General features: G+C 34.6%; 1 protein-coding gene and 2 pseudogenes across 1 annotated transcript; 2 read left to right on the forward strand and 1 right to left on the reverse strand.

Moving 5' to 3' along the window:
- Nucleotides 1-458: 458 nt before the first annotated feature.
- LOC121392549 (calponin homology domain-containing protein DDB_G0272472-like) lies at nt 459-6,152 on the reverse strand (the record flags this gene model as incomplete). The annotated part of the gene is made up of 10 exons (XM_041523717.1): nt 5,862-6,152; nt 5,216-5,297; nt 4,823-4,917; nt 3,757-3,981; nt 3,560-3,706; nt 3,304-3,381; nt 2,810-2,861; nt 1,966-2,046; nt 1,453-1,654; nt 459-519 (listed from the first exon to the last, which is right to left on the reverse strand). Coding segments are annotated over exons 1-10 (1,314 nt in total), but the record flags the coding sequence as incomplete, so codon positions are not given.
- Nucleotides 6,153-11,451: 5,299 nt separating this feature from the next.
- LOC121392547 lies at nt 11,452-15,150 on the forward strand (annotated as a pseudogene).
- Nucleotides 15,151-20,571: 5,421 nt separating this feature from the next.
- LOC121392548 lies at nt 20,572-24,793 on the forward strand (annotated as a pseudogene).
- Nucleotides 24,794-24,893: the final 100 nt, after the last annotated feature.

Raw genomic sequence — 24,893 nt, forward strand, 5'->3', positions numbered from 1 at the left:
TGATTAATTGATTACATATAAAAGCAAATAATGGGGGATGTTCTGGGATAGTACAAAGAAGTATTTGGAAAGTATTTAAATACTTTTCAAAGTATTTTATATTTGTATTTGAAATACATTCCTGCTAGAAGTAATTTGTATTTGTATTTTGTATTTCATGTTTTGAGAGTATTTTGTATTGGTATTTAAATACTATTCAATGTATTTACCCCATATCCTGGACTAAACAACACTAGTAGCCACAAAACTATTCAAATCTACAACAACCAACCTTAATCCATACATGTACTAAATGCAGCCTTCCATTCTGGATGATTCTTAACTTTCCCTTGATAGAAACAATTACGATGACCCTACACAAATAAATACATGAAATTATCTTCATGCTAAGCATGCATCATTTTATGATCAGTTCTACATTATAATGTAGTAACTGACTATTTTAAGAGGAAACTTACTTCAATAATTTTCTTGTTGTCAGAATAGTGAACAGAAGTGAAATGAGGTGCTAACAGACCCCTAGACAAAACAGTTAACAGTTAGTAATACAACATAAGTTATGACAAGTAAAAAGTGTGATATGACCTACTCATTCAATACTAAATCAAGTTGGTAAGTTTCAGCATCAGTTTTTCACTGCAATATGTAATCTTTTAGGATGAATCTGATGAAAAAATAACAATAAATGCAAAGAAGAGAATGTTGTCTATACCTCTCCTTGGTCATCAGTTACTACCTTGGAGATATACTACATCATAATTGTGTATTGTTTCTATTAGTAACGAACAAATTACATAAAAACATTATTATTGCGTATACTACTTACCTATTGGTGACTTCTTACTACGAAATGGTAGCTTGTGAGTGTGGAAACAATTAGTAGAATCGAAAGTGATGAATATCATGAAAACGATAGGGAAAACAAGTGAAGATAAACCCATGTTAGATGCTGTTAGCTATGTGCAGTAATTACTGCACTTTATTATGGAGCAACATTATATAATGATACGCCCACGCAAGAAATACGACGTCGCATTTCTTTAGTCACGTGATGAGTAAATTAAACGATTATAAAATATTTTAATTTTTCATAAAAATATTATTATGAAAATCAAATAATAAAAACAAAGTGATGTAAAAATTCTACTTCTACAAATACAAACAGAAATAACAATATTTGAACTAAAGTAGTCAAGTCAGCACTGATTGCATAAAAAAATATCATCATTATCACCTAAATTAGGGAGGAATGAATTTGGAGAACCAGGCGAACTATTACCTTTAAAACAAATAATACGCATTCTATTATATAGTTATATTTCTTACCAGGAGAACCTTTGAACCTAGGAGGAGCAGAACCTTTTCGTTGTCCTAGCAAAGCTAGATTCTCACTGGGCTTTAGACCTTGGTAAGATAAAAGGGGACATAGTATATATTATAGAACATCCATACTTTTTGGATCTTGGTGGGACAGGAGGAGTTGGAGAGCTGGGTGGAGTCTCTGTTATTGTTGGTCCAGGAGATACAGGAGATGGGCGAAGAAATGGACTGACTGGACTTAAAGGAGGCTGTATACGACGTGGAGTTACAGGTGAATTTCCAGCTGAATTTGTATCCGATTGACCATCATTGTCAGCTGGTCCTGATTCACTCTCTAATGTACCATGTATTATAAGACAATGAAGGTATGTTTACATAGAAAGTACCTTTGTTTCTCCTTCTTCTGAGTTTTGCAAATAGTTCACCTTCTACAATTTCACCAGAAGAGGGAGGTTTCTTTTCTTGGAGCTGGTCTAGATTTACGTGGTGCACCCTATTAAAAATGTCACCTTTTAAATAACATGTGATAGTAAGCTTACAATCAATTTGGCCATTTCTGTCATTACACCTGCTGACTCTTCTTCCTTAGGCTGTATAAAAGTACAAATTATGAATATAATCAAATTACAATCACCAATGATCTACTTTTGTGTCCCTTTTGAACTCGTTTTAAAGCAATGTTACCACTTTTTATTGAAGCTATCATGCTCATCATGGGATCAGCAGCTGAAAATAAAACAGAGTACAATGCCAAACTTAATTTTAACATTCCAATTAAGTAAAAAGAATTGGCTACTAGATCATTACATATGGTTATATTTACAATACTCTATAAATATGATACCTTGTGCAGGCTTCTTCTCCTCAACTTTGGCTTTTTCTTAGTTTGACTTGTCCACTACGAATGGATGCCATGACACTAGCCATGGGGTCAGCATCACCTTGAAAATACAAAATAAAGATAATACCAACATTACAAGATTATGACAGTAGATAGATCATGTCATGATATTAGGATTTAAATACCTGAGTCTGGTTTGTCCTCTGTAGATACAGCTTTCTTTAATCTTTGTACAATTAAAAGTTTATTAACCAATATTTAACTAGCCATAACTTACTGAACATTTAGAAGTGATGCATTTAGGGATGATGGTTTGTGGAGGAGGGAGCTACATTGAGATATAGATTATAATTAATAGTAACAATATCAATCCTTACCCCCTGGGATTCCCTCCCAGGGGGAGGAGGTGGTGGAGGAGGAGCTACATTGAATATAGATTATAATTAATAGTAACAATATCAATCCTTACCCCTGGGATTCCTCCAGGGGGGAGGTGGTGGAGGAGAGAGCTACATTGAAATATAGATTATAATTAATAGTAACAATATCAATCCTTACCCCCTGGGATTCCTCCAGGGGGAGGAGGGGTGGAGGAGGAGCTACATTGAAATATAGATTATAATTAATAGTAACAATATCAATCCTTACCCCCTGGGATTCCTCCAGGGGAGGAGGTGGTGGAGGAGGAGGACTCCAGTACCTATAAATACATCAATAAGGATTAAACAATGCCTATTCCTTTTACCTGGTGGGGAGGTGGAGGCGGAGGAGGAGGAGGAGGAGCTCCAGTACCTATGATATCAGTTGATAAGGTTAACAATAATACCTTAATTTTACTTGGTGGGGGAGGAGGAGGGGGAGGAGCTCCCATACCTGTATATAAAGGACATGGTATAGAATCATGAGCACTCTCTTAGCTTTCACCTGGTGGTGGTGGGGAGGAGGTGGTGGGAGAGGTGGAAGTACTCCAAGATCCAGTCCATCTGGAGTGAGTATATCTTTACCAAATTCAAGAGGAGATAGAGCCATTACGGTAGCTGAATTAATTGTCTCTTCTAATGTAGTAATCTTCTCTTTGAGTTTCTCCACTTTTAACATAACACACACACATATTAATATCACTATCTATATATAATACATACCTTCAGACTCAGCAGATTTTGCTCGTTGTTCATAACTTTCAATTTGATTGGTAAGCACTGACAATCTTTCTTCAAGTTCTAATGATAAATTACATTCAACACATATTATAATTAAAACATTTTAAGATACTTTATATTTCTTCCACTAAACTAGACTCTTGAAGAGCAAGCAATTCATTTTCCATTTCTTTAATCTAACAATAATTATTTAAAACATTTAAGTAATCCTTTCAAACACTCATACATTCTCACTAACCTTTGCTTCACTAGAAACTTTAGCCTCACTAAGTTCACTTTGTAATTGTTGTATTTGCATTAAAGCATCAGATAATTTCTCATCTTCAGCAGCAGATGTCATAAGAATAGCACTTTGACGTTGTAGAGCTCTCAGATCAGCCTTCAACTAAATGGAGGCACTTTTATGAACAGAACTCACTGACCTCATTGCTATACCTCTTGTGCTTTCTTCTCAGCAATTTCTCTGGCTTCTCTCTCTTGTTCTAGCTCTCTTCTAACTGACTTCAGCTCTTCAACTGTAATCTCTGACACTATCAAAATGATGAATATAAAAAATAAAATAAAAGCTGTCTTTATGATCGTACTTCTCTCAAGTTGGTTGAATTCTTCAAGCAGTGTAACAGATGGTCTCTGACATAGTTCTTGTTCCAGTTCAGATATCTGGAATATAAAGAGCTAATATTCAAAAACTATCAAGAAACTTATTTCAACCACCTTTTTCATTGAAGTGTGCAAGTCTACAATTTTGTTTTCTAGATCTGCCTCTCTTTCTCTAAGCTTTATTTCAAGCATTTGGAATTGACTAGAAGTTTCAGTCGCTGTTTCAGTAAGTGTTTGAATAACTTGTTCCATATCTGGACAAAGATTTAGACATAAACACAGCAACAATGACAGCATTATGCATTATGAAAAAATACTTAAGTTTCTACAAGAATACATTCATTTGTTTACTCAAGTAAAAAATTAATAGCATCTAATCAATGATACTTATTGTAATTTGTTGAGGGAAAGTTTATCATTTATAGCTGGTAAACAGCTGATGCATTTATGCTAATACATTTGTTGTAATGTATTATATACTACATTTTATAGACTTTTGTACTGTAATTACAATTTTATTGTAAGAAACGTACCTTCTTTTTGAGTTTGTATTTTTAGAATTTTCTAATGTCCAGCTGATCCATTTGCTAATGACATATAATAATATTGTTTGTGTAAAAGAGAACATACTTCTAATAATTTAGTGTGATCCTGATCTGATAGTTTTGACATTGAAGTAGTGGCTCTTTTTAAAACCTTGTTCTCATGAGCAAACTAGATGTGATAAGGAATAACATTTAGAAACCAGGTAATGCTACAATTTACATATGGATATAGGCATTGTTATCTGAAAGTAAACATGAAACTTGTAAATAAGTACATGAAAACATGACATGGGTTATTGTTTTAAACGTGATAATGAAACTGTAAACAATAATATTCATAATATAACAGTGATCACCTCCATAGCTAAAGTTTCAGCTTTCTCTCTCATCTCTGTTTCCTGTTCAAGCTCTTCAGTGAGTTTACCATACTGGTCAAAAGCCATAGCTGATGCTAGATGAAGGAAATTAATTAATCTAACTGAATAAGGCCATAATATTTTATGTCAACATTGTTAGGCTTTTTAAATTATTAACAAGACAGACATATATTTTAGACACTTTTGTATTATACAATATTAAATTCATCACGTTGAAATTAGAGGTAGCTACAAACAGTGTGTGTTCATCATAACATATTATATACAAACAATGTAGGTTGTAATAATAAACAAAAGTCTAGGTAAAACATACACATTATCCTCTTCAAAACACAAAACAACTAATGGACTTTCAAAGTGAAAAGAACTCACTGTCTTTCAACTTGTCTAATTCATCTCGTACGGATCTGAGTTGTTCTTCAGTTTCAAGGCGTGCCTTTTTCTCCTCTTCTAACTAGTGAAGACACACACATTAACATAGTGATATCAAATAGTTCCTTTTAAGGTAATATAATGTGTCTCACCACCCACCTTGCCTATGTTAATTTCATGCTGTTTTTTCTCATTTCATCAAATTCTAACAAAGCTGTATAGTAAAGAGAAGACATTAGTGTGTTTGTGTAATGAGTAAAGTGAGTTTAATATACCATCAACATTGATTTGACTATATATATTACCTATGTTTGATACTGTCTACAACATAGGTTAATATATCAATCAATCAATAGAGGGTTGTACAAGAGGGTGGATTACTTTTGTATCATGTATATACACTAAACTATCATACATGTATGATATATTAAGACCAGTTTATTACATTATTACATGACACTAATGCATGGATGATTTCTTTCAATATACATGATGCACACAGTCTACTACTTTGAGATTACATAATATACTGCTGCAATATATACAGCCACTCCTTCTAAATGAATCAGCAGGCTAGTTGGTATACACAAAGTATCTTACCCCTTCTTGCTATATTCTTTAAGTTCTCATAATTTTTATCCAATACCACATATTTCTCCATTATCTGGTCGTTTGGCATCTTACTAATACTAGCAGATGGACTCATTGAAGCGTTCTGTTCCATCTGTACTGAGCTATTGGACTGACTATGTTGCTTCTCAGGAGAACGAGTTGGAGATGTATTTGGAGGAAGAGCTGGTCTTTGAGGCAATATAGCCGAGCTTTGCATTGCCTGCTTTTGAATAGAAGCAGATCTTGGTGGTGGAGGAGGAGGTCGATTTGGTGCCTTTATGGAGCCTGAACTTCTAGGCCTAGGCCTGACTGATGATGTTGACATAGTTGAGGTCTTTTAAAAGATTGCACAGTAGAACGGATGGCAGAAAAGGAATCAACAATAAAAACGTATATCCTGTGCTTACGAGCAGTCTACAATTAATTAATTATTGAAGAGTGTAAGTCATACTGGGGCGTGCACAGCACAGAGGAAGATGAATGGCGTTAATAAAGTACGCATTTCCTTAAAAGTTCATGACACGCCCAACTTTAGAAATTGTTTAACAAAAACTCTTTTTAATAACACAACCAACAATAAAATTTCCTTTGAAATAATAAGTGCAATATAATATCTTGATAATAATAACAACAAATAAATCTGAACAAATTAATAATCTATTGATAATATAATACATATAGAATAAAACCTGCAATTTTTAGACAATTTCTATTTGTAATTGAATAAACAATTGAGTGTGTGAATAATTACACAAATAAACAACTAAAAGGTAAAGTGATTCAATTCAAATAAAATGCAATGGACAATTGATTGATAAGTAATAAGCCTGTAGGTCGGAAATGTTTCTTTTTCATTCAAATCAAATGATAATTCTAAAGCAACTCTAAAAAAAAAAATCAAATTTTGACATACACAGTTTTACCTAATACTTTATTTATATTACCAATAGTTTCTGTGAACGAAGTAACTATCTAAATTTTATGTTTATATCACACATTTAAGTAATTGATGTGGCCATGTGAGAATAAACAGGAGCAAATATTTAGCATTTGAAAAAACTCTCACTTCTTACGGGTGATAGTGATGGTAGCTCTCTTTACCTGGGTGGCAGTGGTAGGGGATAACTTGCTGGCTTGTGAATTTTCTGGGCAATACTTGATAGTGTGAGCCAAATCACCATTAGCTCCACACATGGGCAGGTGTAGGCACGTAGAACTGGACAGGTCACCTTCCCTTCAGCATCTTTGAGGCAATGGCTTGTGTAGAAAACTTTCACTTTCCCGTTGTTCCTGCAAAGACACAAACTTGCTGCTTTATTGGTCGAGTAGGTATCCTGACACTCAAAGTTCCCCTTCAAGAAGAGTAGAAGATGGAAGAGGATCGTTGGATAGTTGCAGCATAAGATCATCAGGCTCTCCAAGAGGACGGAAAAAATCAATAGGAGTAGTGGGAAAGTTGTACAACTCGGTGACGACTTCGTTAGACTCAGCACTTCCAGTAGAAATAGAGAAATTCAGATGACACAGCTGATCCAAAACTGTCACGGACGTTCTCTTGAGTGGGTGTATAGAATTCTCATCTCGCATGCTGCTAACGATATCGAAAAGACCGAGATAGTCGTGAAAAAAGGTTGTACTCTTCCATCAGATCAACTGGCTGCTGCAAGCAGGAGTCTTCAGGACTTGAGATGGAATCGGTCATTTTAACATCAATGGATCATCACTGAGTTCGGAGATGGGACCAATTTGCAGAGCTTTGAGCATAGTGCAGCAGAATGATCTTATTGAGCAATAGACAAGATGTAGATGAGACTACTGGAGCTCAGAAAAGTGCAAGAAGTATGAAAAAGAGGACGAAATGAGCCTCGAAAGACGCCTAAAAAACCAGTGAAAAAGGGGTGTGTAAACGTCAGTAGCAGCTGAAATAATATTCACAGCTACGCGCCGAGCTATGAATACAGCAGACAATCGATTATTCCCGTAGACTAAATCTAGAATGCCTTCTTTTGGAAAGAGGATAACTAAAGAGAGTTTAAAGCACCCAGGGTTGGCGCCAAATCACAGATGTACCCTCATCTTTATATAGCATAGACCATCCCTTTGTTCAATTGCCACCCCTCCATACATTTTGTCACATAACTGAATAACTGAACAAAGGAAATATTTGCAGGTATATCTTTAAACAATTAAGAATTGCACACCTGGGTATGCAACTTGATGACACCTTTTTCTGAACAGATAAATGAATAGAATCTCAGAATAGAATAAATTTATGACATAATAAATCCAATACTAAATAAAGGTATTTGTCTCGTATCTGTTCTTAGGGCGTACATGAGAACATAAGTGCTGAGGAAGGCTTTTGAATTTCAAGCGATTCTAGTTGCTTCTGTATTTGCATTAGTCGCGATAAAACAGTGGTACTTGTTAGACCAGTTGGAGCATCAAGTTTAATAAACTTGCATTTTAAAGCACTGCCTATAGTAAGAGATAGCAATAGTGCTGATTCTTTAAAGCTCTTTGACTAACCAAATCTGCATTAAAGTTTAGACTATCTGAAGTTTGTTGTTGATGTGAAGAAAAACATTAAATAACGACATAAACCTGAGAACAAAACAAAATGTGATCACATCTCCATTGCTCTCAAGAAATTTATTATCCATCTTTGTAAACAACATTGGCAACAAGACAGATATTCATGTACCATAGGCTAAGATCACCCAGTGTTAACTTAATTCATAGATTAATCATAGCAACTGAAATGTTTTTTCTTTCCACTAGGGTGGTCTGAAACATTATAGTCAGTATTAATTATAACATGTACATGTAATTAGTCAGTTGCATAGCAACTAGGATTTGCCTTACCCTTATATGAGCTGCTTCAGCAAAGCATGTTGAGCACACAATGATAGGGGTGAGGTACTAGATGACGATATGGTAGCACAACTGATGAATGGTATTGAACAGTCTTCATCATCAGAGTGGGAGGGGGGTTTCATCAAAGGTAGATCTGATAATGTTTTGTCAGCAATCAGTAAACAATCATTGCCTAATCGATCTAGCAATAACTGCCACGACTTGTATCCTACATAAAAACACATTGTATCTTTATCATGATAAATAGTAATGAGATAAGACCAGGTTACCTTAGGATGAGAGGATCAATGAAACCAGTTAACCAGGATAGCTGATGTTAAATTAGAATAGATAGTGACCATCTCTTCTCCAGTCTTCCATTGCCCAGTGATAAACTCATACTTCTTTCTTTCCTAATAAGGTAATTATAAAAAATAAAGTGTTCTACACGAGAGCTGTGCTATCAAAATTAGAATGAGTGATTTTCATAGGCAGATTTTTTCATGCTTGTAATTCAAACAGATGATATACAGATTCCAGCTGGAAAAAACATTTTGAATATAATAGCAGCTGCATATTCTAAACCTATTATTATATTATGTACATCATGTGTATTAACTCCATGTACTGTACAGATCATAACTTTTATTTGTTTTGGCTATAGCAATCAGCTGTTTTCAGCTGTTTACAGTCACTAGTATGAATGCCCCATGGTGAACAGAGCATATCCTTTTGGTATCAGAGACAAACCTCATCAAACATCATTTCTGCTCCAATATCAATGAACACTAACACCTCTCTATTGAGCTGCAGACCAGTCTCCCCTCCTGATTCTCTCAATAGATCAAGGATAACTTCAGGCTTGTCTGCTGCCATGCAATAGGCTCCATTGACCAGTGTAGCCAGTCCTAATGGCTAAGAACACAAATGTAAATAATAAAGATCATCTAGCTCACTCCATTTTTAGCAGCAAGCATATGTCCAACTTCTCTATATATACTTATTACATGTTTAAATGCCTTCCACTATTGAGGCTGCTGGGTACAGGAGCAAGGTAGAATCCTCTCACTTTTAGTTTTCCCAATGCCCTGTTTGTCCACCAGCAACTATTGCAGTAAGTGGTATAGGTATTGAAAAAGAGTCACTTTCAGTTTGAAATGTATTACTGAGAGAAAGAAATAAAGGTGTGTGAGAGAGTATTGAAGTTGAAATAGCCGATAAACGAGAGATAGCAGCCTGGGTGCGGGATGCAAAGATGGAGATTGATCTTGATGGAGATAGAGAGATAGGACTAAAATATTCTGAACATACTTTTAGACAATTTGGTGATGTGATCATCTATTTGGACTTGAGCTTTAGGGGTATTCCCTGAAGAACCTCTATAATTATGTTAATAGAAATTTATGAAGAATGTTGTTGCTTGTCATCTACCATTGATATTGTTAACAGTTTCCAATGGCTCACTCCAAGATAAGCTGGCTTCTTCTATATCTGAAGGATTGTCTTCATTAACTTCATCAGTGGAATGATTTTTCTTAGTTTGGGTGTCTTTGACCTTAGTAGGGCTAGATGTCCAATCTTTTTCTTCCCTCTGTCTAGTATTAGGCCATATAGGATGAGTATAGTTGTGTATAGGCTAAAAGGGAAGACAGAACATACATTTCTTATCAGGAGGGTGTACTTATTGTTTAGACAGAGGGGAGTCAACCAGGGACCTTGTTATGATAGCCAGTAAACATAGGTATTGGCATACTATTGTATTATACAGTATGCCCCCCCCCCAGTGATATCCACCTTTCCATAACCTTTTCCCGACATTTAGACTATAGGCCATCCTTCTAGGACAATCATATGTCATGTACTTGTACATTTTATGAGATTAGTACATATATGGTATCTTAGAAATAGGAATGTTTTAAATTTTAAATTTTTAACTTGTTGAATTTGAATTATTTATCTGATATGATAAAGTAATATTAAATGAAATAGTTTATCTATACTTGTTCTGGAAGTAATTTAGACAAACCAGAATCTAAATATATTTAATTTATTTTTGAATCCCATGCATGGACTGAATTAAGATAGTTGTTGTTTTAAACATGGAGTCCATGCCGATAAGTCACATGATAAACAGGAGTAAAAAGTATCATATCACAAATTAACTCATTTTCCATAATGTCATGTGATAAATTATTAATTGTTAACAATTACAACATTTATTGATAATAATAAGATTCTTAAAAACTATTCACCTTACTGATTCCATTAACAATACAGTGCATTGTCAACGCTAAAGATGGGTCACCATTGCTATCCGCAGCTACATCCTTCTAAACTTGATATGACAGGTTCCTTTGATAGCCCATGGAAATATTCAGACTACAAATATTTGAAACTTGTCATTTCAATTACATAAAAAACTTGTCAATGTATTATTTGTAAGTACTATCTAACAATAGTTACTTAGAAATCAATGTAATGTGCTTATTAGAGACAATATTTGACCCAACCCACCATGTAACCATATACATCCTCAGGTTCATCCAAAAAACATGGTATTCAACAGCTTCTCCAGTGCATCTGTTACATTTGTGTGTGAGTAAAACGAAACAGCCTGCTGTTTCAATTTGCTTTTGATTTAAACCTGAAACTCCATTAGGTCTTGTTTGTTTGCATGGCCTCCTGGTTCGCCCTGCAAACTTGAACTTGAAAGAAGTATCACGTGATCAGTTGGCTTGGTAACGCCACTCTGCAAACAAGTGTTGACAATGGAGGTAAGTTTGATATTTAAAAGTGAGCCTATAAGAGATTTTTATCCAGGGAGAGGAAGAAAAGGAATCCACTGATGGCCAGACCACAGCTGGAGCTGAAGAGAATACCTTTGAAGCTCTGAGAAAGACTTTCAAGAGGTAAGTTTTACTTATACCAATGAGATCTATCAAATATTATATCAATGAATGGCTAGGTTTGCAAGAGTTAATGGGAGACAAAGCTTGGAACGGTTTAGAGTTGAATATGAAAAGCTTCACAAAGCATTGAAAAAAAAATCACACGAGAGTGAGAACGACTTATGCAAAAATGCAGAGAGCTAAATGCAGAAATTGTTGCAAATGCTGCCAAAGTTACTACAGCTTTTAAAACTATCACAAGAAGACAAGAGCACAATCTCTTCACTCAAGCAAGAAATAGAGAGAAACTTTGGAAGATGGTTGACGCTGCTCACGAAAAGGAGTCCAGAGCAAGAGACACCATACATCAATTGAAACTGGAGATTGCTAAACCTAACGAAATTAGTAGAACAAGGAGCTGGACTTGGCTTTGGCCAGATGAGAAGTAGGTTCTATACACTGTTGTATATGTATACATAATGGTTCATTCTATTTTGAATAATGAGATCTCATTGTTTTTCAGTGTACAAGAACTAATGAAACAAAAGGAAGTATTTAATACGAGAGAGGGATGACCAACTAGATGAAATTGCAGCTGTAAGTGTCTGAAATGTCTTCATCAATAGTTATCTTTGCTACAATTGTAGTTACGTAAAGATCTTGATGACAAAGCAGAGAAACAAAAGAATGCAGAACAAGAAAGGGAGGCTGCTGAGTTAAAAGTTTTAGAGGTATTTATCTGAGATAATAGACTTTTATTGAACACATGCTGTGCAGTTAAGAGAAGAGATCACAGGGTAAATCACAAGAAATAGATCGAGAGAAAGAGAACGAAAAACTAAACTTGAGAAAGACCTAAAAGGAGTACAGGTAAATATAAATATATTATAATCATGACCTAATTAATATTGTAACCTATAGATTGAACTTGAAGCAAGAAATCAAGAAGTCAAAAACAAACAATTACTGGTCCAGAAAAGCAGAAGAGAGAGTACAAAAAATTTGAACAGTTATTTAGAGAGACAAAAGTGAGTTTCATATCTTTGTTGAATAGTTCTATAAACTTGTGTGTTTTTATAATAGCAAATGTTGACAACAGTGTCAAAGAAAATGATACATTGACAACTTTGTTGGAAAAAAGAAAACTGACTATGAGCACCAAATGATGAGAAATGAAGAACTAGCTGGACTGAATTTGGAACGTATGTCTGAACTTAAAATAAAAGTAAGTATAACATAATGTGAGTATTATAGTGAGTACATCAATGTAGGAAGATGACATTAACCATTTAAAACAAGAGATTGCTCGAATAAACAAACTACGTGAAGGTATTCAACGTAAGTTACGAGGAGTTGAAGAACAAAAAGCTGAGATATAGTCAAAAAAAGAGTCATTAAAACAACAGATGGTATCTTTAGAAAGAGGTACAATACATTAACACCTGAAGATTTGTGTACTATTATCACAATAGAGTTGGAAAAAGCCAGCAAAACAAGCAGAATTTGATAAGAAGGCTTATGATGATTTGGTACGAGAAAGAGATATTTCTCAGTAAGGTAAGATTATCAACTGTACAGTCAGTATAACAGCAAACGACCTATAGAGTCTGGCGTAAATCAGAAGGTTCAACAGAAAGACTAGATCATTTAGTAAGAATCAGAGACCAATCTAAAGAGACTCTCCAACAAGAGATTGCTGTAAGATAACTTCTTCATAATATCCATTGATCATTGGTAATGGTCTTAGAATTACAAAGAGGAGGGCTAAGAAGCAGAGAAATCTTCTCTTTCAATTGGAAAGGGAGAGAGAGATAGATACGGCAAAGATGCAACTGATGCAACTCAGAAATGTCTATCACAGGTGATAATAATATAGATATGATTGTTACTTACAATGCTCTTTAGATGGAAGAGGTCAAGCGTAAAGAAATGGAATTATTGCAACAGAAAAAGAAAATTGCTGAGACAGAGAGCAAATTGAAAACAACAACAGGTAATTACCAGTATCATCTTGTCTATAATATAATTTATGTATCTTTTTTATTAGACTCTTTATGAAGCTGTGTGTAGTGGATCGTAATCTGTACAGCAAACAATAATTGAAGCACGAGATGAAATCACTGAAATGAATGAAACGTAAACTAAAAAGTTTTGTCTCATCAAATTGATCAACTCACAAGAAGAGATTGCCTCCAAGGTTCATTATTACCATATTTACTTTAATACTTATTGCTATTCTTATAGGACAGTGCTTTAGTCAAAAATAAATGCAGATCTTATGCATGTTTAACGAGAGAAGGATAGCCTCAGTGCTGAGGTGTCTGCAGGAAAAAAGAACCTTGAAGCGACAAAACAACTCCTTGAAAGTCAAAGAGCAGAAGAAAGGTAAGATCACTTTAAGCATTAAACAAGTGATGTCTCTACAAATCAATCAATTATAAAGAAAACTACGCAAGATCCTTTCTGAAGCAAGCGCTGAACGTGCTCGACAAAAGAAGGAACTGGAGAAAGTGATTAACGAGAGAGATATTTGGGAACTCAGTTGATTCGTCGTAACGATGAATTAGCTTCTACTCTATGAAAAATCAAAATACAACAGTCCACTTTTGAATAAAGGTATGATGATGATTGGACTATGTGTAAAATAATCAACTGTTATCAAAACAGGAGAGGCTCAATACAGCAGCAGACTAGAGGACCATAAGATCCTTAAACTTGAAGTCAAGAAACTACGTAGAGAGCGAGCACTGTTATCTAAAAGTGTGTCTCAAATGCTGAGGAGCTAAAGTATATCATTACTAAAGTATTGGCTGTATAATGTATCTCTTATTATATAGACGAGAGTTATATCATTGCCAACGTGAACTACTGAGAGAGAGAACAAGATGTAAAGCTTTTGGAAGAAGAACTTGAGAATCCAATGACATACACAGATGGCGTAAACTTGAAGTAAGTAGTTCAGCATTACAACACAGTATGATTACTCTACATTTTTTATAGGGTAGTGACCCTAGTACTTATGACATGATACAGAAAATACACACACTTCAAAAAGACTTATTCAGAAAACAGAAGAAGTTGTTGAGAAGAGTTGTTGATACAAGAAAAAGGAAAACTCTACATGGAATTGAAGCAGATCCTGCAACGTCAGCCAGGACCTGAAGTAGCTGAACAACTCCAGATTTATCAGCAAACTTTAAAAGAAAAACAAAAAAATGAAGGTGAAAACAAAATGGGAGTGGTCAAGTACTTTTGATTTCCTTCTCCAGAGTATGGCTATGAAACTTAACATGTATGAGTCTCAAGTAGCTGAACACAAGATGGACATTGAAAGATTAGAACGTGAACTGCAAGAAGTGAAAAAAGAAATACTACCTCCAGCAAAAAAGAAAGAACATGCACAAAAGTAAGTCAGTTTTAAACTTTACACACACAACTATTTTTCTTTTTATTAGGGAACATGACAGAGCTATGGCTCATGGATTAGCTCCACCCACCCTTCCACAAACCAGTACTAATATGCCACGTTTTACAGGAGGAGGTTTCAATTTGAAACAAAGTCACAAAGTGACAGCTTAACAATACATCTTGTATCATAATTATAATAAAAATTAATGTAACCAGGTGTACAAAATCTTCTTATATTAAAATAGACTTTAACTTGACCACTCTATAATAATAATAATAATAATATAATAATAATAATAATAATTAATACTAATATTATATTGCCATATGCTAGTTTGTAACACTGCCGTCCCTAGTGTTGGAAATTGTAATGCCAAGCACTCCATTCCAACGCCACATACAATAGCATAATGGGACTTTCTAATGATAAAACAATTAATACTGACATACACTTAGAACTTATCTCCTAACCTTGCTTGATAGATTAGCAGACAAGAAGGGTCAGCGACATCATGAAGACACTCACTAACTTTACTACACAATTATTTCATGTCCGAAATATCAACTAACCACAGAGACAATCTTCTGATCTATTGAACTAGTTAACAGAGAGGTCTCTGAAATAAACTGTACACCTTAAATAGAGAAAAAGAGAGATGAGATTCGAACAAGAAATGAAGGAATCGTTGTACCTGTTATAGCAGTATAATGAGCATTAAGAACACTGGCTTGTCTAAGTAGAGACATTGATATCATATGATTGCTAGATACTACTGCAACAATGGGATAGAGTGAGAGCATTATCATCACCAACAGATGCCAGTAAGAATGTGAAGTGATTTGTATCAGTATTCAAAGTGACTAGAGATAAATCATTCACACCAGATTGATGTGTTCTAACAGATAATATTAATAATGAAGAAATTGGCTCTGATACTACTGTTGCTACTGGAGGATTACTATCTAGTTCAAGGTCATTAGGATGATGATATGTTTTAGGAATATATAAATGCTCAAGGAGAGGAGTAATATTCCCAAAACACAACCAAACCATCAGTAGCTGCTGAGATCAAAATAACTGTCTTTACTTTAATGCTGTCACTACCTACAGTAGCCTCCATTGTGAAGATATAATGGCTGGTAAAATCAAGTGTTTTAATAGTTAGTATGCAATGATGATGATGAATGATGGCCTCTAACAATATGAAGTCTTTTTCTTCTTCATTGTAAACGTAATCCTACAGACCAAGGTATATCATATTTACAGTGTAACAGTTTTCCTACCTAACCAGGCCATCTGAACAAAACCAACTCCTAAACATGTCCTTTCTTCTCATATCTTCTCTCTCTACTATTTCAGTCAGTGAGAAAGCAGTTAATGACATTACTCTACATTCAGGAGGTGCAAGTTCTTTTCCTCTTTCTCTTTTGTGGCTTGGCTGGCAATTTATGTAAGTTATAACTCACATTGTAGGGAATTGGGAGGATCTAGGGTTGCTATGGTACATATTTCATTGAAGTTAATAAAGATAGAATCACTTTCAGCTGTATCACTTAGAATAAGCCACACTTTTCAAGCTAGCCCGACCTCCTCCTGAGAAGAGGAGAGTAGAGTGATCATATGAAGATTGTACACATGTTAAAGCTCTAACAGAAGATATGTGGTGCCTCTAATGACTCACATAGCCATAGAAATGGTGGAATCTGTAATGGGGAAGAGTCAGACAACAAAAAACACAGTTGATTGTTGATACATCACTAAGGAAATGTACCTCCATTGAAGTCCCACGATACCAATACAAATAGTACAATCTTCACTACCCACTGCTAACAATCTAGCACCTGTATTAAAGACATTACAATTATTGATGAACCACGCATAAGGTAACAAAGATCACCTGTGTCTTGTCGTTTAGCTAGTGTTTCACACACACATAGCTTCAAGTCCTAAGAATGGTTCCTAGAATATGACATACAAACATAATGGGGAGTATTTCGTTTGTCAACAACTGTATAACTGGATTTAATAACTCGTTTGATATGTCCTTTTGTATAATACAAACATTGAGCCTTTGATGAAAGCAAACGAACTCTACCAGATTGAAATATCTACACAAATTAAGTGAATAATACAACAACAACTGTATTACATCAATAGTGAAGAGAGAGCATATTGAACGATGGCCTCCACCACAAGCTGTTGTAAACAGTGGCTTATTGGTAGCAGAATGAATAAAATGAAGTCTCTCTGTAATGGAACAGCTGTATTCATATCATTATTATTAGTATTGATGACTTACACCATGAAAACCATATGTTAATAACCTTGATTAGGTGTGAATATCACTCCTTCAAGCCAATTAACTCCACGAAGTGGCTACATAAAATTTACAGCTGTATAACAAACTTTAATGATAATTCTGCTTACGCGAAATTTTATTTATTTCAGCTAAAATTTCTCTATTTTTTTTTGACCTTCTTTGAACAGTACTGTCGACAATGACCATCTCGACCAACACTGTAGACCACCCATTCCAGACAGAGAGATGAGTGACACCATTAGGACCATGTACTCCATTTAAATGACTGCACTGGAAGCTAAAAATAAAATGGCCAGCTGCTACACGATATTTAATTAAACCGCAATATTACCCGACTATCAGCTTTGTCTTTATCTTTCCAGATGGAAAATATATAAATATGTATAGAACCCTTTCTGTCCCCACATACAGAATATAATTGATCACTTGTTGTCAGCTTGCTATTGTCAGGATTTTCAAGGGAGGGGTTTTCTTCAACTGAAGGTAGTACCCACACTGGATGTAATCCAACGATGTTTAGAAGGAGAAGAGTGAGATAAGTCAATGGAGTGATGGTGGCAGGAGGTGTGGCTGTGTTTCTATAGGTAACCAACCAGCATATCTAATGATTGTTAACTACTCAAATTAGAGCAAGGTTCTACACTAACCATTTCACCATTAGGTCAGAAGATAGTAATAATTCATTAGTAGCATATCCAGTTGATAAAAAGTGGTCATCAATTTCCAACCATACAAGAGAGAGAAAATTGTTTACCATCATGAGGTTGCCCATGTTATACATTCTAATATAACTCAGCTGGTTAGTTATTGCATGAAAACAAAAATTACCATTAGCTGTGGTAGTAATAAAAGTTTAATTATTCCTGTAATTTCCAATTGCCAACAGCTGTAATTTCTTGGCTATTGCCATCACACTATAACCAGCAAAACTGGGATCACTGTGAAAGAGTGACCACGTGTTAGAACGATCAGTGATTGTACTCTCTGATTAATAGAGCTGAAAGGGTTAAATAAATATGTGAACATGTCAGGAAATCTAACACATATCAAATATAATAACTATTAATAACTTACCCATCATTGGAGAGACAGAGTAGTCTTTTTTATTGTTCCATAATGCTATGACTCTAGGAGAAAGAGTCTTTAGGGAATAAAAATACAATCTTCATTACAACTATAATATAATTTGTGCCTGGTTTACATGTTCTGAGTGTGAAGAGAGTACAGGTATCTCAATGCATTATTATCTTGACCTGATCAAAGAGTTATTATTAGTTTAAATAAATTGAATTAATTACCAGTTTTAGTATCAGATATCTTAAATGATCTAATAGCACAGTCTCCACCCCCAGTAAACTAACCAATAGATAACAATTAGACAATCAAATTAACAGTGAACAAACAAGACGTTAACTTACTGCTATTCCATTTTTCTTTGTCCATTGTAATACTCCATATATTACGACCCCCATTAATGTTATTACGATCATTATATTTATAGCATTATATTATTTACACTATTACCATATATATATCATTATATTAGTTATACACTATATTAGTTTATATCATTATATTAGTTATACACTATATATATTATATTTGTGGTATTATATTAATCACAATATATAAAGTTCCTTAGGCAGCTTACTTATGTCCAGTGATGATATTATGACAGCAACTTGATGGATCCCATATACGACAAGTTGCATCTTCTCCATAGTTAGGAGATGTAATGGTGTCCATAGAACTTTCCATACTCTAGCAGTGTGTCCATATAAGACAAGACTGGAAGTCAACTCCTTACAACTAATGAATGAAATGTTTTTTTAGTCCAATTAAATTTAATTAGTTAATTAAATTAGTTAGTTTTTTAGTCAAAGTATCCATTTAAGGTTTAATGGTTTCATAGTTGTCCTCAGCTCTATATATCACTATAGTAACCAACCCACTAGTTTTTGTTTGAAATACTTGTTAAAATTCAAAAGGCTATCAAACTAGAAGTACTTTAGTTTAAATACAAAATAAAATGGACAAACAAATGACACAATGGACCACATACAAACCTCATTTTATACCCCCAGTCAAAGGGAGTTCCAAAGTCGTATTGAACGATCATCAGATACATTTGCCTAATTGAGTCAAGTTTTTGTTAAATTAACTGAAAATATAACACCCTACAATAACAATAATAACAATAATAACAACAATTATAGTGACAATACTATCAGAGACATACCTCATGTCCTTTGAGGGTTAAAGCAACATCAGGGAGCTAAGGGTGGACAATTGTCAGCTGGTAGATTGTCTAACATAATAGACCAGACCAAAATTTGATTAAGACTGTACAGATGCAACAAACAGTTTCATTAGATTGAGTCCAATCGGAGTTGAGTCTGAATACCTAAACCATTTAAGTCCATTGGGAGGAACTATTGAGTAGATATCACATGGGTTGTGTTTACTATATCTACTGATACAGTAACTATCACCACATCTGTGAGTATATATTATACATTTTATTTACTGATACAATATACAATTGACTGATGAAGGAACCACAATTCTCAATAAGTTTCCATGACTGAAAGAGAACTACTACATTGTGTGCTAAGATAATTGCCACTTTAAAATATCCACAGTTTCAAATGATAGGCAATGTACATCTAATATCAGGTCCCAGGCTGTTCGTATACCTCAGACATTTCTTCACATCTAAAAATATAGTAATATATACAAAATAAAATTTTTCTTCCAATCCACTGGATATACTTGATTGTTGTGTTGCTATGGAGATGGACACACCTGAACATCTCTGTCAAATAGAAAGTACATATAGACTATTGTCTCGTTCTTCTACTACAGAACATAAAGTAACTTTTGTCTCCATTTAAATAGTTTTTAATAATACCTAATCTAATACCATGTTACTCTCTTTAATGGAAGAGCTTCAACTTGAAGAAGAACCATGTAATCTTGATTTAGCCGAGAAGACTTTTAACCAAGGACCATGCCTATACTCAATGATTCATTACATTATTGCATATTAATTTTGTTCACCTCTAATAAAAGGCTCTCTTTAGCCAGTGTAACATGGAATAAAGCTGTCACAGGTAATAATCCCAGCTTCTCTCCAACCTGCATGTTTTTTAAGGTGCCACGTGGGAGGATCAATAAATGGGCGTGGTTTTATTCGCAAATATCGTCAGCTCCCCTGCTGTGTTATAAATTTCTTCATAACACGATCCATCTCACTGATCTAGTGAACACCATGGCTACGTCTCCTAGTGATGATGGAGAGCCTAATCTCTTCGAAGCTTGTAAAAACGGTGATCTGGATCGAGTGAAGACTCTCTTAGCCACTCAATCAGTAAATGAACAGAGATATACACGGTAGAAAAGCACTCCTTTGCATTTTGCAGCTGGTAATGAAAGTAGACTGTGATGATTTTATTTGTTTATGAGTAGGTTTTGGTCGTAGAGACTAGTCCTTTTATTTGTTAGAAGAAGGAGCACTTGCTGATGCTCAAGATGATGGTAAATTTAACTTGTATCTGAAATTTAGTAAGTTATTTTTCATCAGGTGGATTACCTCTTCATAATGCTTGCTCTTTTGGACATGCTGATGTTGCTCATATTACTTTTAGTTCGTGGTGCGAATCCAAATTCAAGAGACAATTGGAAATTTTAGTCCATTACACAGTCCAGCCATTAAGGCAAAGCTGATGTGTGTATTGGTAAGTGGACTAATCCACTGAAATGAGTAAATAATTAAATTACAGACTATATCATGTATTTTATTTGAATTTTCATAGAACCCCTGCAAATAATTATTGTACTAGTAGTCAACAACACATATTTTACACGTAAGGTATTAATCATCTCTCTCTCTCCCCCCTTCCTCTTCTCTTCTCTCTCTCTCTCTCTCTCCTCTCTGTCTCTCTCTCTCTCTCTCTCTCTCTCTCTCTCTCTCTCTCCCCTTTAGTGTTACTTCAACATGGTGCCGACCCTACTATAACTAATACAGATGGAAGACGCCACTTGATATGGCCAATGGTCCAGCAAAGAAGTTTTAAGTGGTATGAACAAAGAATGATATTAGACTCCATACCAATCATACCTTTTACTCACTCTGTTTATTTCACAGTTAGATATAAATTGGAAGAATTGCTTGAAGCTGCCAAGTAAGTGTCATTTAATAGCAAACAATTCAAATTACTATGGAAATATACTATTATTGTATTGTAGATGAGATAAACTTTGAAGGCTTCAGAATAATCCAATATGTCTATTATCAATGTTCTAATAATAACTAAAGTATTAATATGTACTAATTCTATGTCTAATGTGACTATATTAGATGTCATTTATGGTATTACTGGATAAATTAATATGGCTTGTATGGGGAACATTGCTAATAAATTCATGAAATCGTTAACAATATTCGTGAGCCCCTCTTGGGAGTGATAAGTGTGTGATCTTTGTGCTATGATTCATCTCTCCTTTCATGGTGGATGGCGGGAGAAGGAATGATATGCTTAGAACAGTTTACATGAATTTGTTTAAAACATCACTGTCCACAGCTGATACCATCTTTATCATTGATGTTTATTACACATCATGAACACTTCTTTATAACCACTTAGAGTAGAGTTGTTAAATCAACACATTAATATAACAATGGAGTACTATAATGTCATTATTACATTAATACTCATTACCAGCTGGTAATTATATAGTCAGTATATTATTATATAGCTTTATCTCACTATTCTATCTCTAGAACTGGTGATGACAGATTTTAATGCATATTTTAACACCATTAATTGTCAATTGTCATGCTAGTGATGGTAGAAAGGTATGATGGATTAATTCTCAAATTATACAATAGCATTGATTAACTTCCTTTTTTTTGACTTATTTAGTCCCACGCCCCTTCATCTGGCAGCTGGCTATAATCGTGTGAGAATTGTCCAGTTGTTGTAAAGCAAGGTGCTGATGTACATGCCAAAGACAAAGGGTAAACTCCTTTAATTAACTACACATTACCATAGCAATTGTAACTGATAACTAACTGTACATATGAACATGATAGTGTAAGTAAACAAAATTGTAAATACTTTCTAAAGAAAACTTTATTTAATAGTCTCTTCCTTATAGCTCCTAGTAACAATAGAGCTCTGTTATTTACCCAATAATGTACTAACAAAGTGACTGACTAGACTAGACTTGGGTTATTATTAATAATGTTAACAGTTTTTAAAACACCCAGCCAATATGGTAGTACTCTATATCGTATCATTAACATACTCCGCCAGTTTCAATTACTGGAATTGTAATCTTGTAATTAACAAATACTATTTGAACAATGTTCACAGTCTGTGTTATGTCTGGACAAATATAGACATTATCTCATTTTACTATATCTTTTATTTGTTATTAGTGGTCTAGTGCCATTACATAATGCTTGTTCTTATGGTCATTATGAAGTAACTGAGATACTATTAAAGGTAAGAACGGACAGATATATTGAAAAATAGATATATCGTGACTCTCTTTCTCTAGTATGTGCGTCAGTGAATGTTCTCGATTTTTTTTTTGTGGCATTTCACTCCACTACATGAAGCAGCCTCAAAAGGACGTGGTGATGTCTGCAGTCTCCTCCTACTCACGGTGCTAACCCTATGAGTCTCCATTGTCATGGCAAAACAGCATTAGATTTAGCTCCATCAGAAGATCTTAAGAAGAAAATTGAATGTAGCATGATTGTACTGTAGCTACTTAACACATTTTTACTTTCTATATACTATTACAGATGAGTACAGAGGATATCGTTGCTATTGTCTGCTGAAGAGGGGGATCTTCAACGTCTTAAGAAAATGCTCTCCTCCCAACTCCTCATGTTTCAACATCAACAAACACTTGATAGTGCTTTGGTAAGAGAATGTTTGTAGTGGGTGGAGCAAAAAGTATGAGATTGTGTTTTATTAGCATCGAAGTGCAGAGTCTTTGTCAGCAAAGGAAAGAATGGTGGATTGAAACTTTAGTAAAGAGAGGATTAGATGTCAATATTGAAAACAAAGCAGTAAGTAGATGGGTAGATGAACAACAAAGAAAAACAGCCAGATATTATTACATCTATTTCTTTGTTAAGACAAATGACTCCATTACTGAATGCAGCAAAGAGAGGACACTTGGATGTTGTGGAACAGCTGATAAAACTAGAGCTAGGGTAAGTGTATTTGTCAAACATTATTGTAAATTTCTTCCTTTTTAGATCAATCATCGAGACTTAACTGGTATGACTGCACTTCACTGGGCAGTCCAAGAAGGCCATGTCGATGTTTGTCGTTTCCTACTTTCTAATGGGGCTGGACACCATCTCTTCTCACAGTTCAAGGTCTCTCTGTGTATGAGTTATCTACAACAGATGCAGTTCAATTAGTACTACAGAATGAACCAGCTGTAACATCTGATGAAATTGAATTACAGCTGCTAGAAGCCGCTAAAAATTCAGACTTGGAGGCATAAAAGTATTATCATATTATACTTTGGTCTTTTAACAACCACTTCTTCTCTTCTCTTTAGAGAGTTTGTACTCCTCAAATATCAATTGTAGAGATACTAAAGGTCGATTGTCCCACTCCTCTACACTTTTGCAGCTGGTTACAATAGTAGCTATTGTGGAATATTTGGCTCATAATGGTGCAGATGTAGAAGCTAAAGACAAAGGGTATGCTCCTACAATATCCCTACCAATTAGTTATAGGGTCTAAGTTCTAAATGATTTTTTTGTTCTAGGGGTCTGGTACCATTGCACAATGCATGTTCCTATGGTCATTATGAAATTGCGGAACTGCTAGTAAAAGTAAGCCTATGACTGTCATGTATTGTCATGTGACATGTTGTTACATGTAGCACAATGCCAATGTTAATGCTATGGACTTGTGGAAATTCACCCCATTACATGAAGCCGCCGCAAAGGGGAAGTATGAAATTTGTAAACTCTTACTAAAGGTAAGATCTATTTATAGTAACAAAATTATGTCATAATCTATAAATAGTATGGTGCAGATGTACATCGTAAGAATCGTGATAATTTAACTCCACTGGACTTAGTCAAAGATCCTGAGAGTGATTTAGCTGACCTTTTAAGAGAGATGCTGCTTTGTTAGATGCTGCAAGAAGGAGACATTGACATAGTAAGTGAAGAGAAAGCAAATAATGTATTTTTATATTTTTTTATTTTTCAGGTCAAGAAACTTGTCACTTGAAGAAAATGTTAATTGTAGAGATGAATATGGTCGTAACTCCACCCCTCTACATCTTGCAGGTTAGACACACCCACATTTTCTTTACAGTTATGTATGCCATAAATTTATTACGCTGGTTACAATCACCTTGATGTGCAGAATACTTACTAGAACAATGCCAATGTTAATGCTAAAGACAAAGGAGGATTAATACCATTACATAATGCCTCATCATATGGAGTAAGTGAAATGGGATTGGATCTGATTGATTTTCTTTTGTAAACAAAGTGTGCCTTACGGTAGTAAATAATAACTATTTTATTATAATTGTGGAATCTTC

The sequence above is a fragment of the Gigantopelta aegis genome, unplaced genomic scaffold, assembly GCF_016097555.1.
Source record: "Gigantopelta aegis isolate Gae_Host unplaced genomic scaffold, Gae_host_genome ctg4051_pilon_pilon, whole genome shotgun sequence".
Taxonomy (NCBI): Eukaryota; Metazoa; Mollusca; class Gastropoda; order Neomphalida; family Peltospiridae; genus Gigantopelta; species Gigantopelta aegis.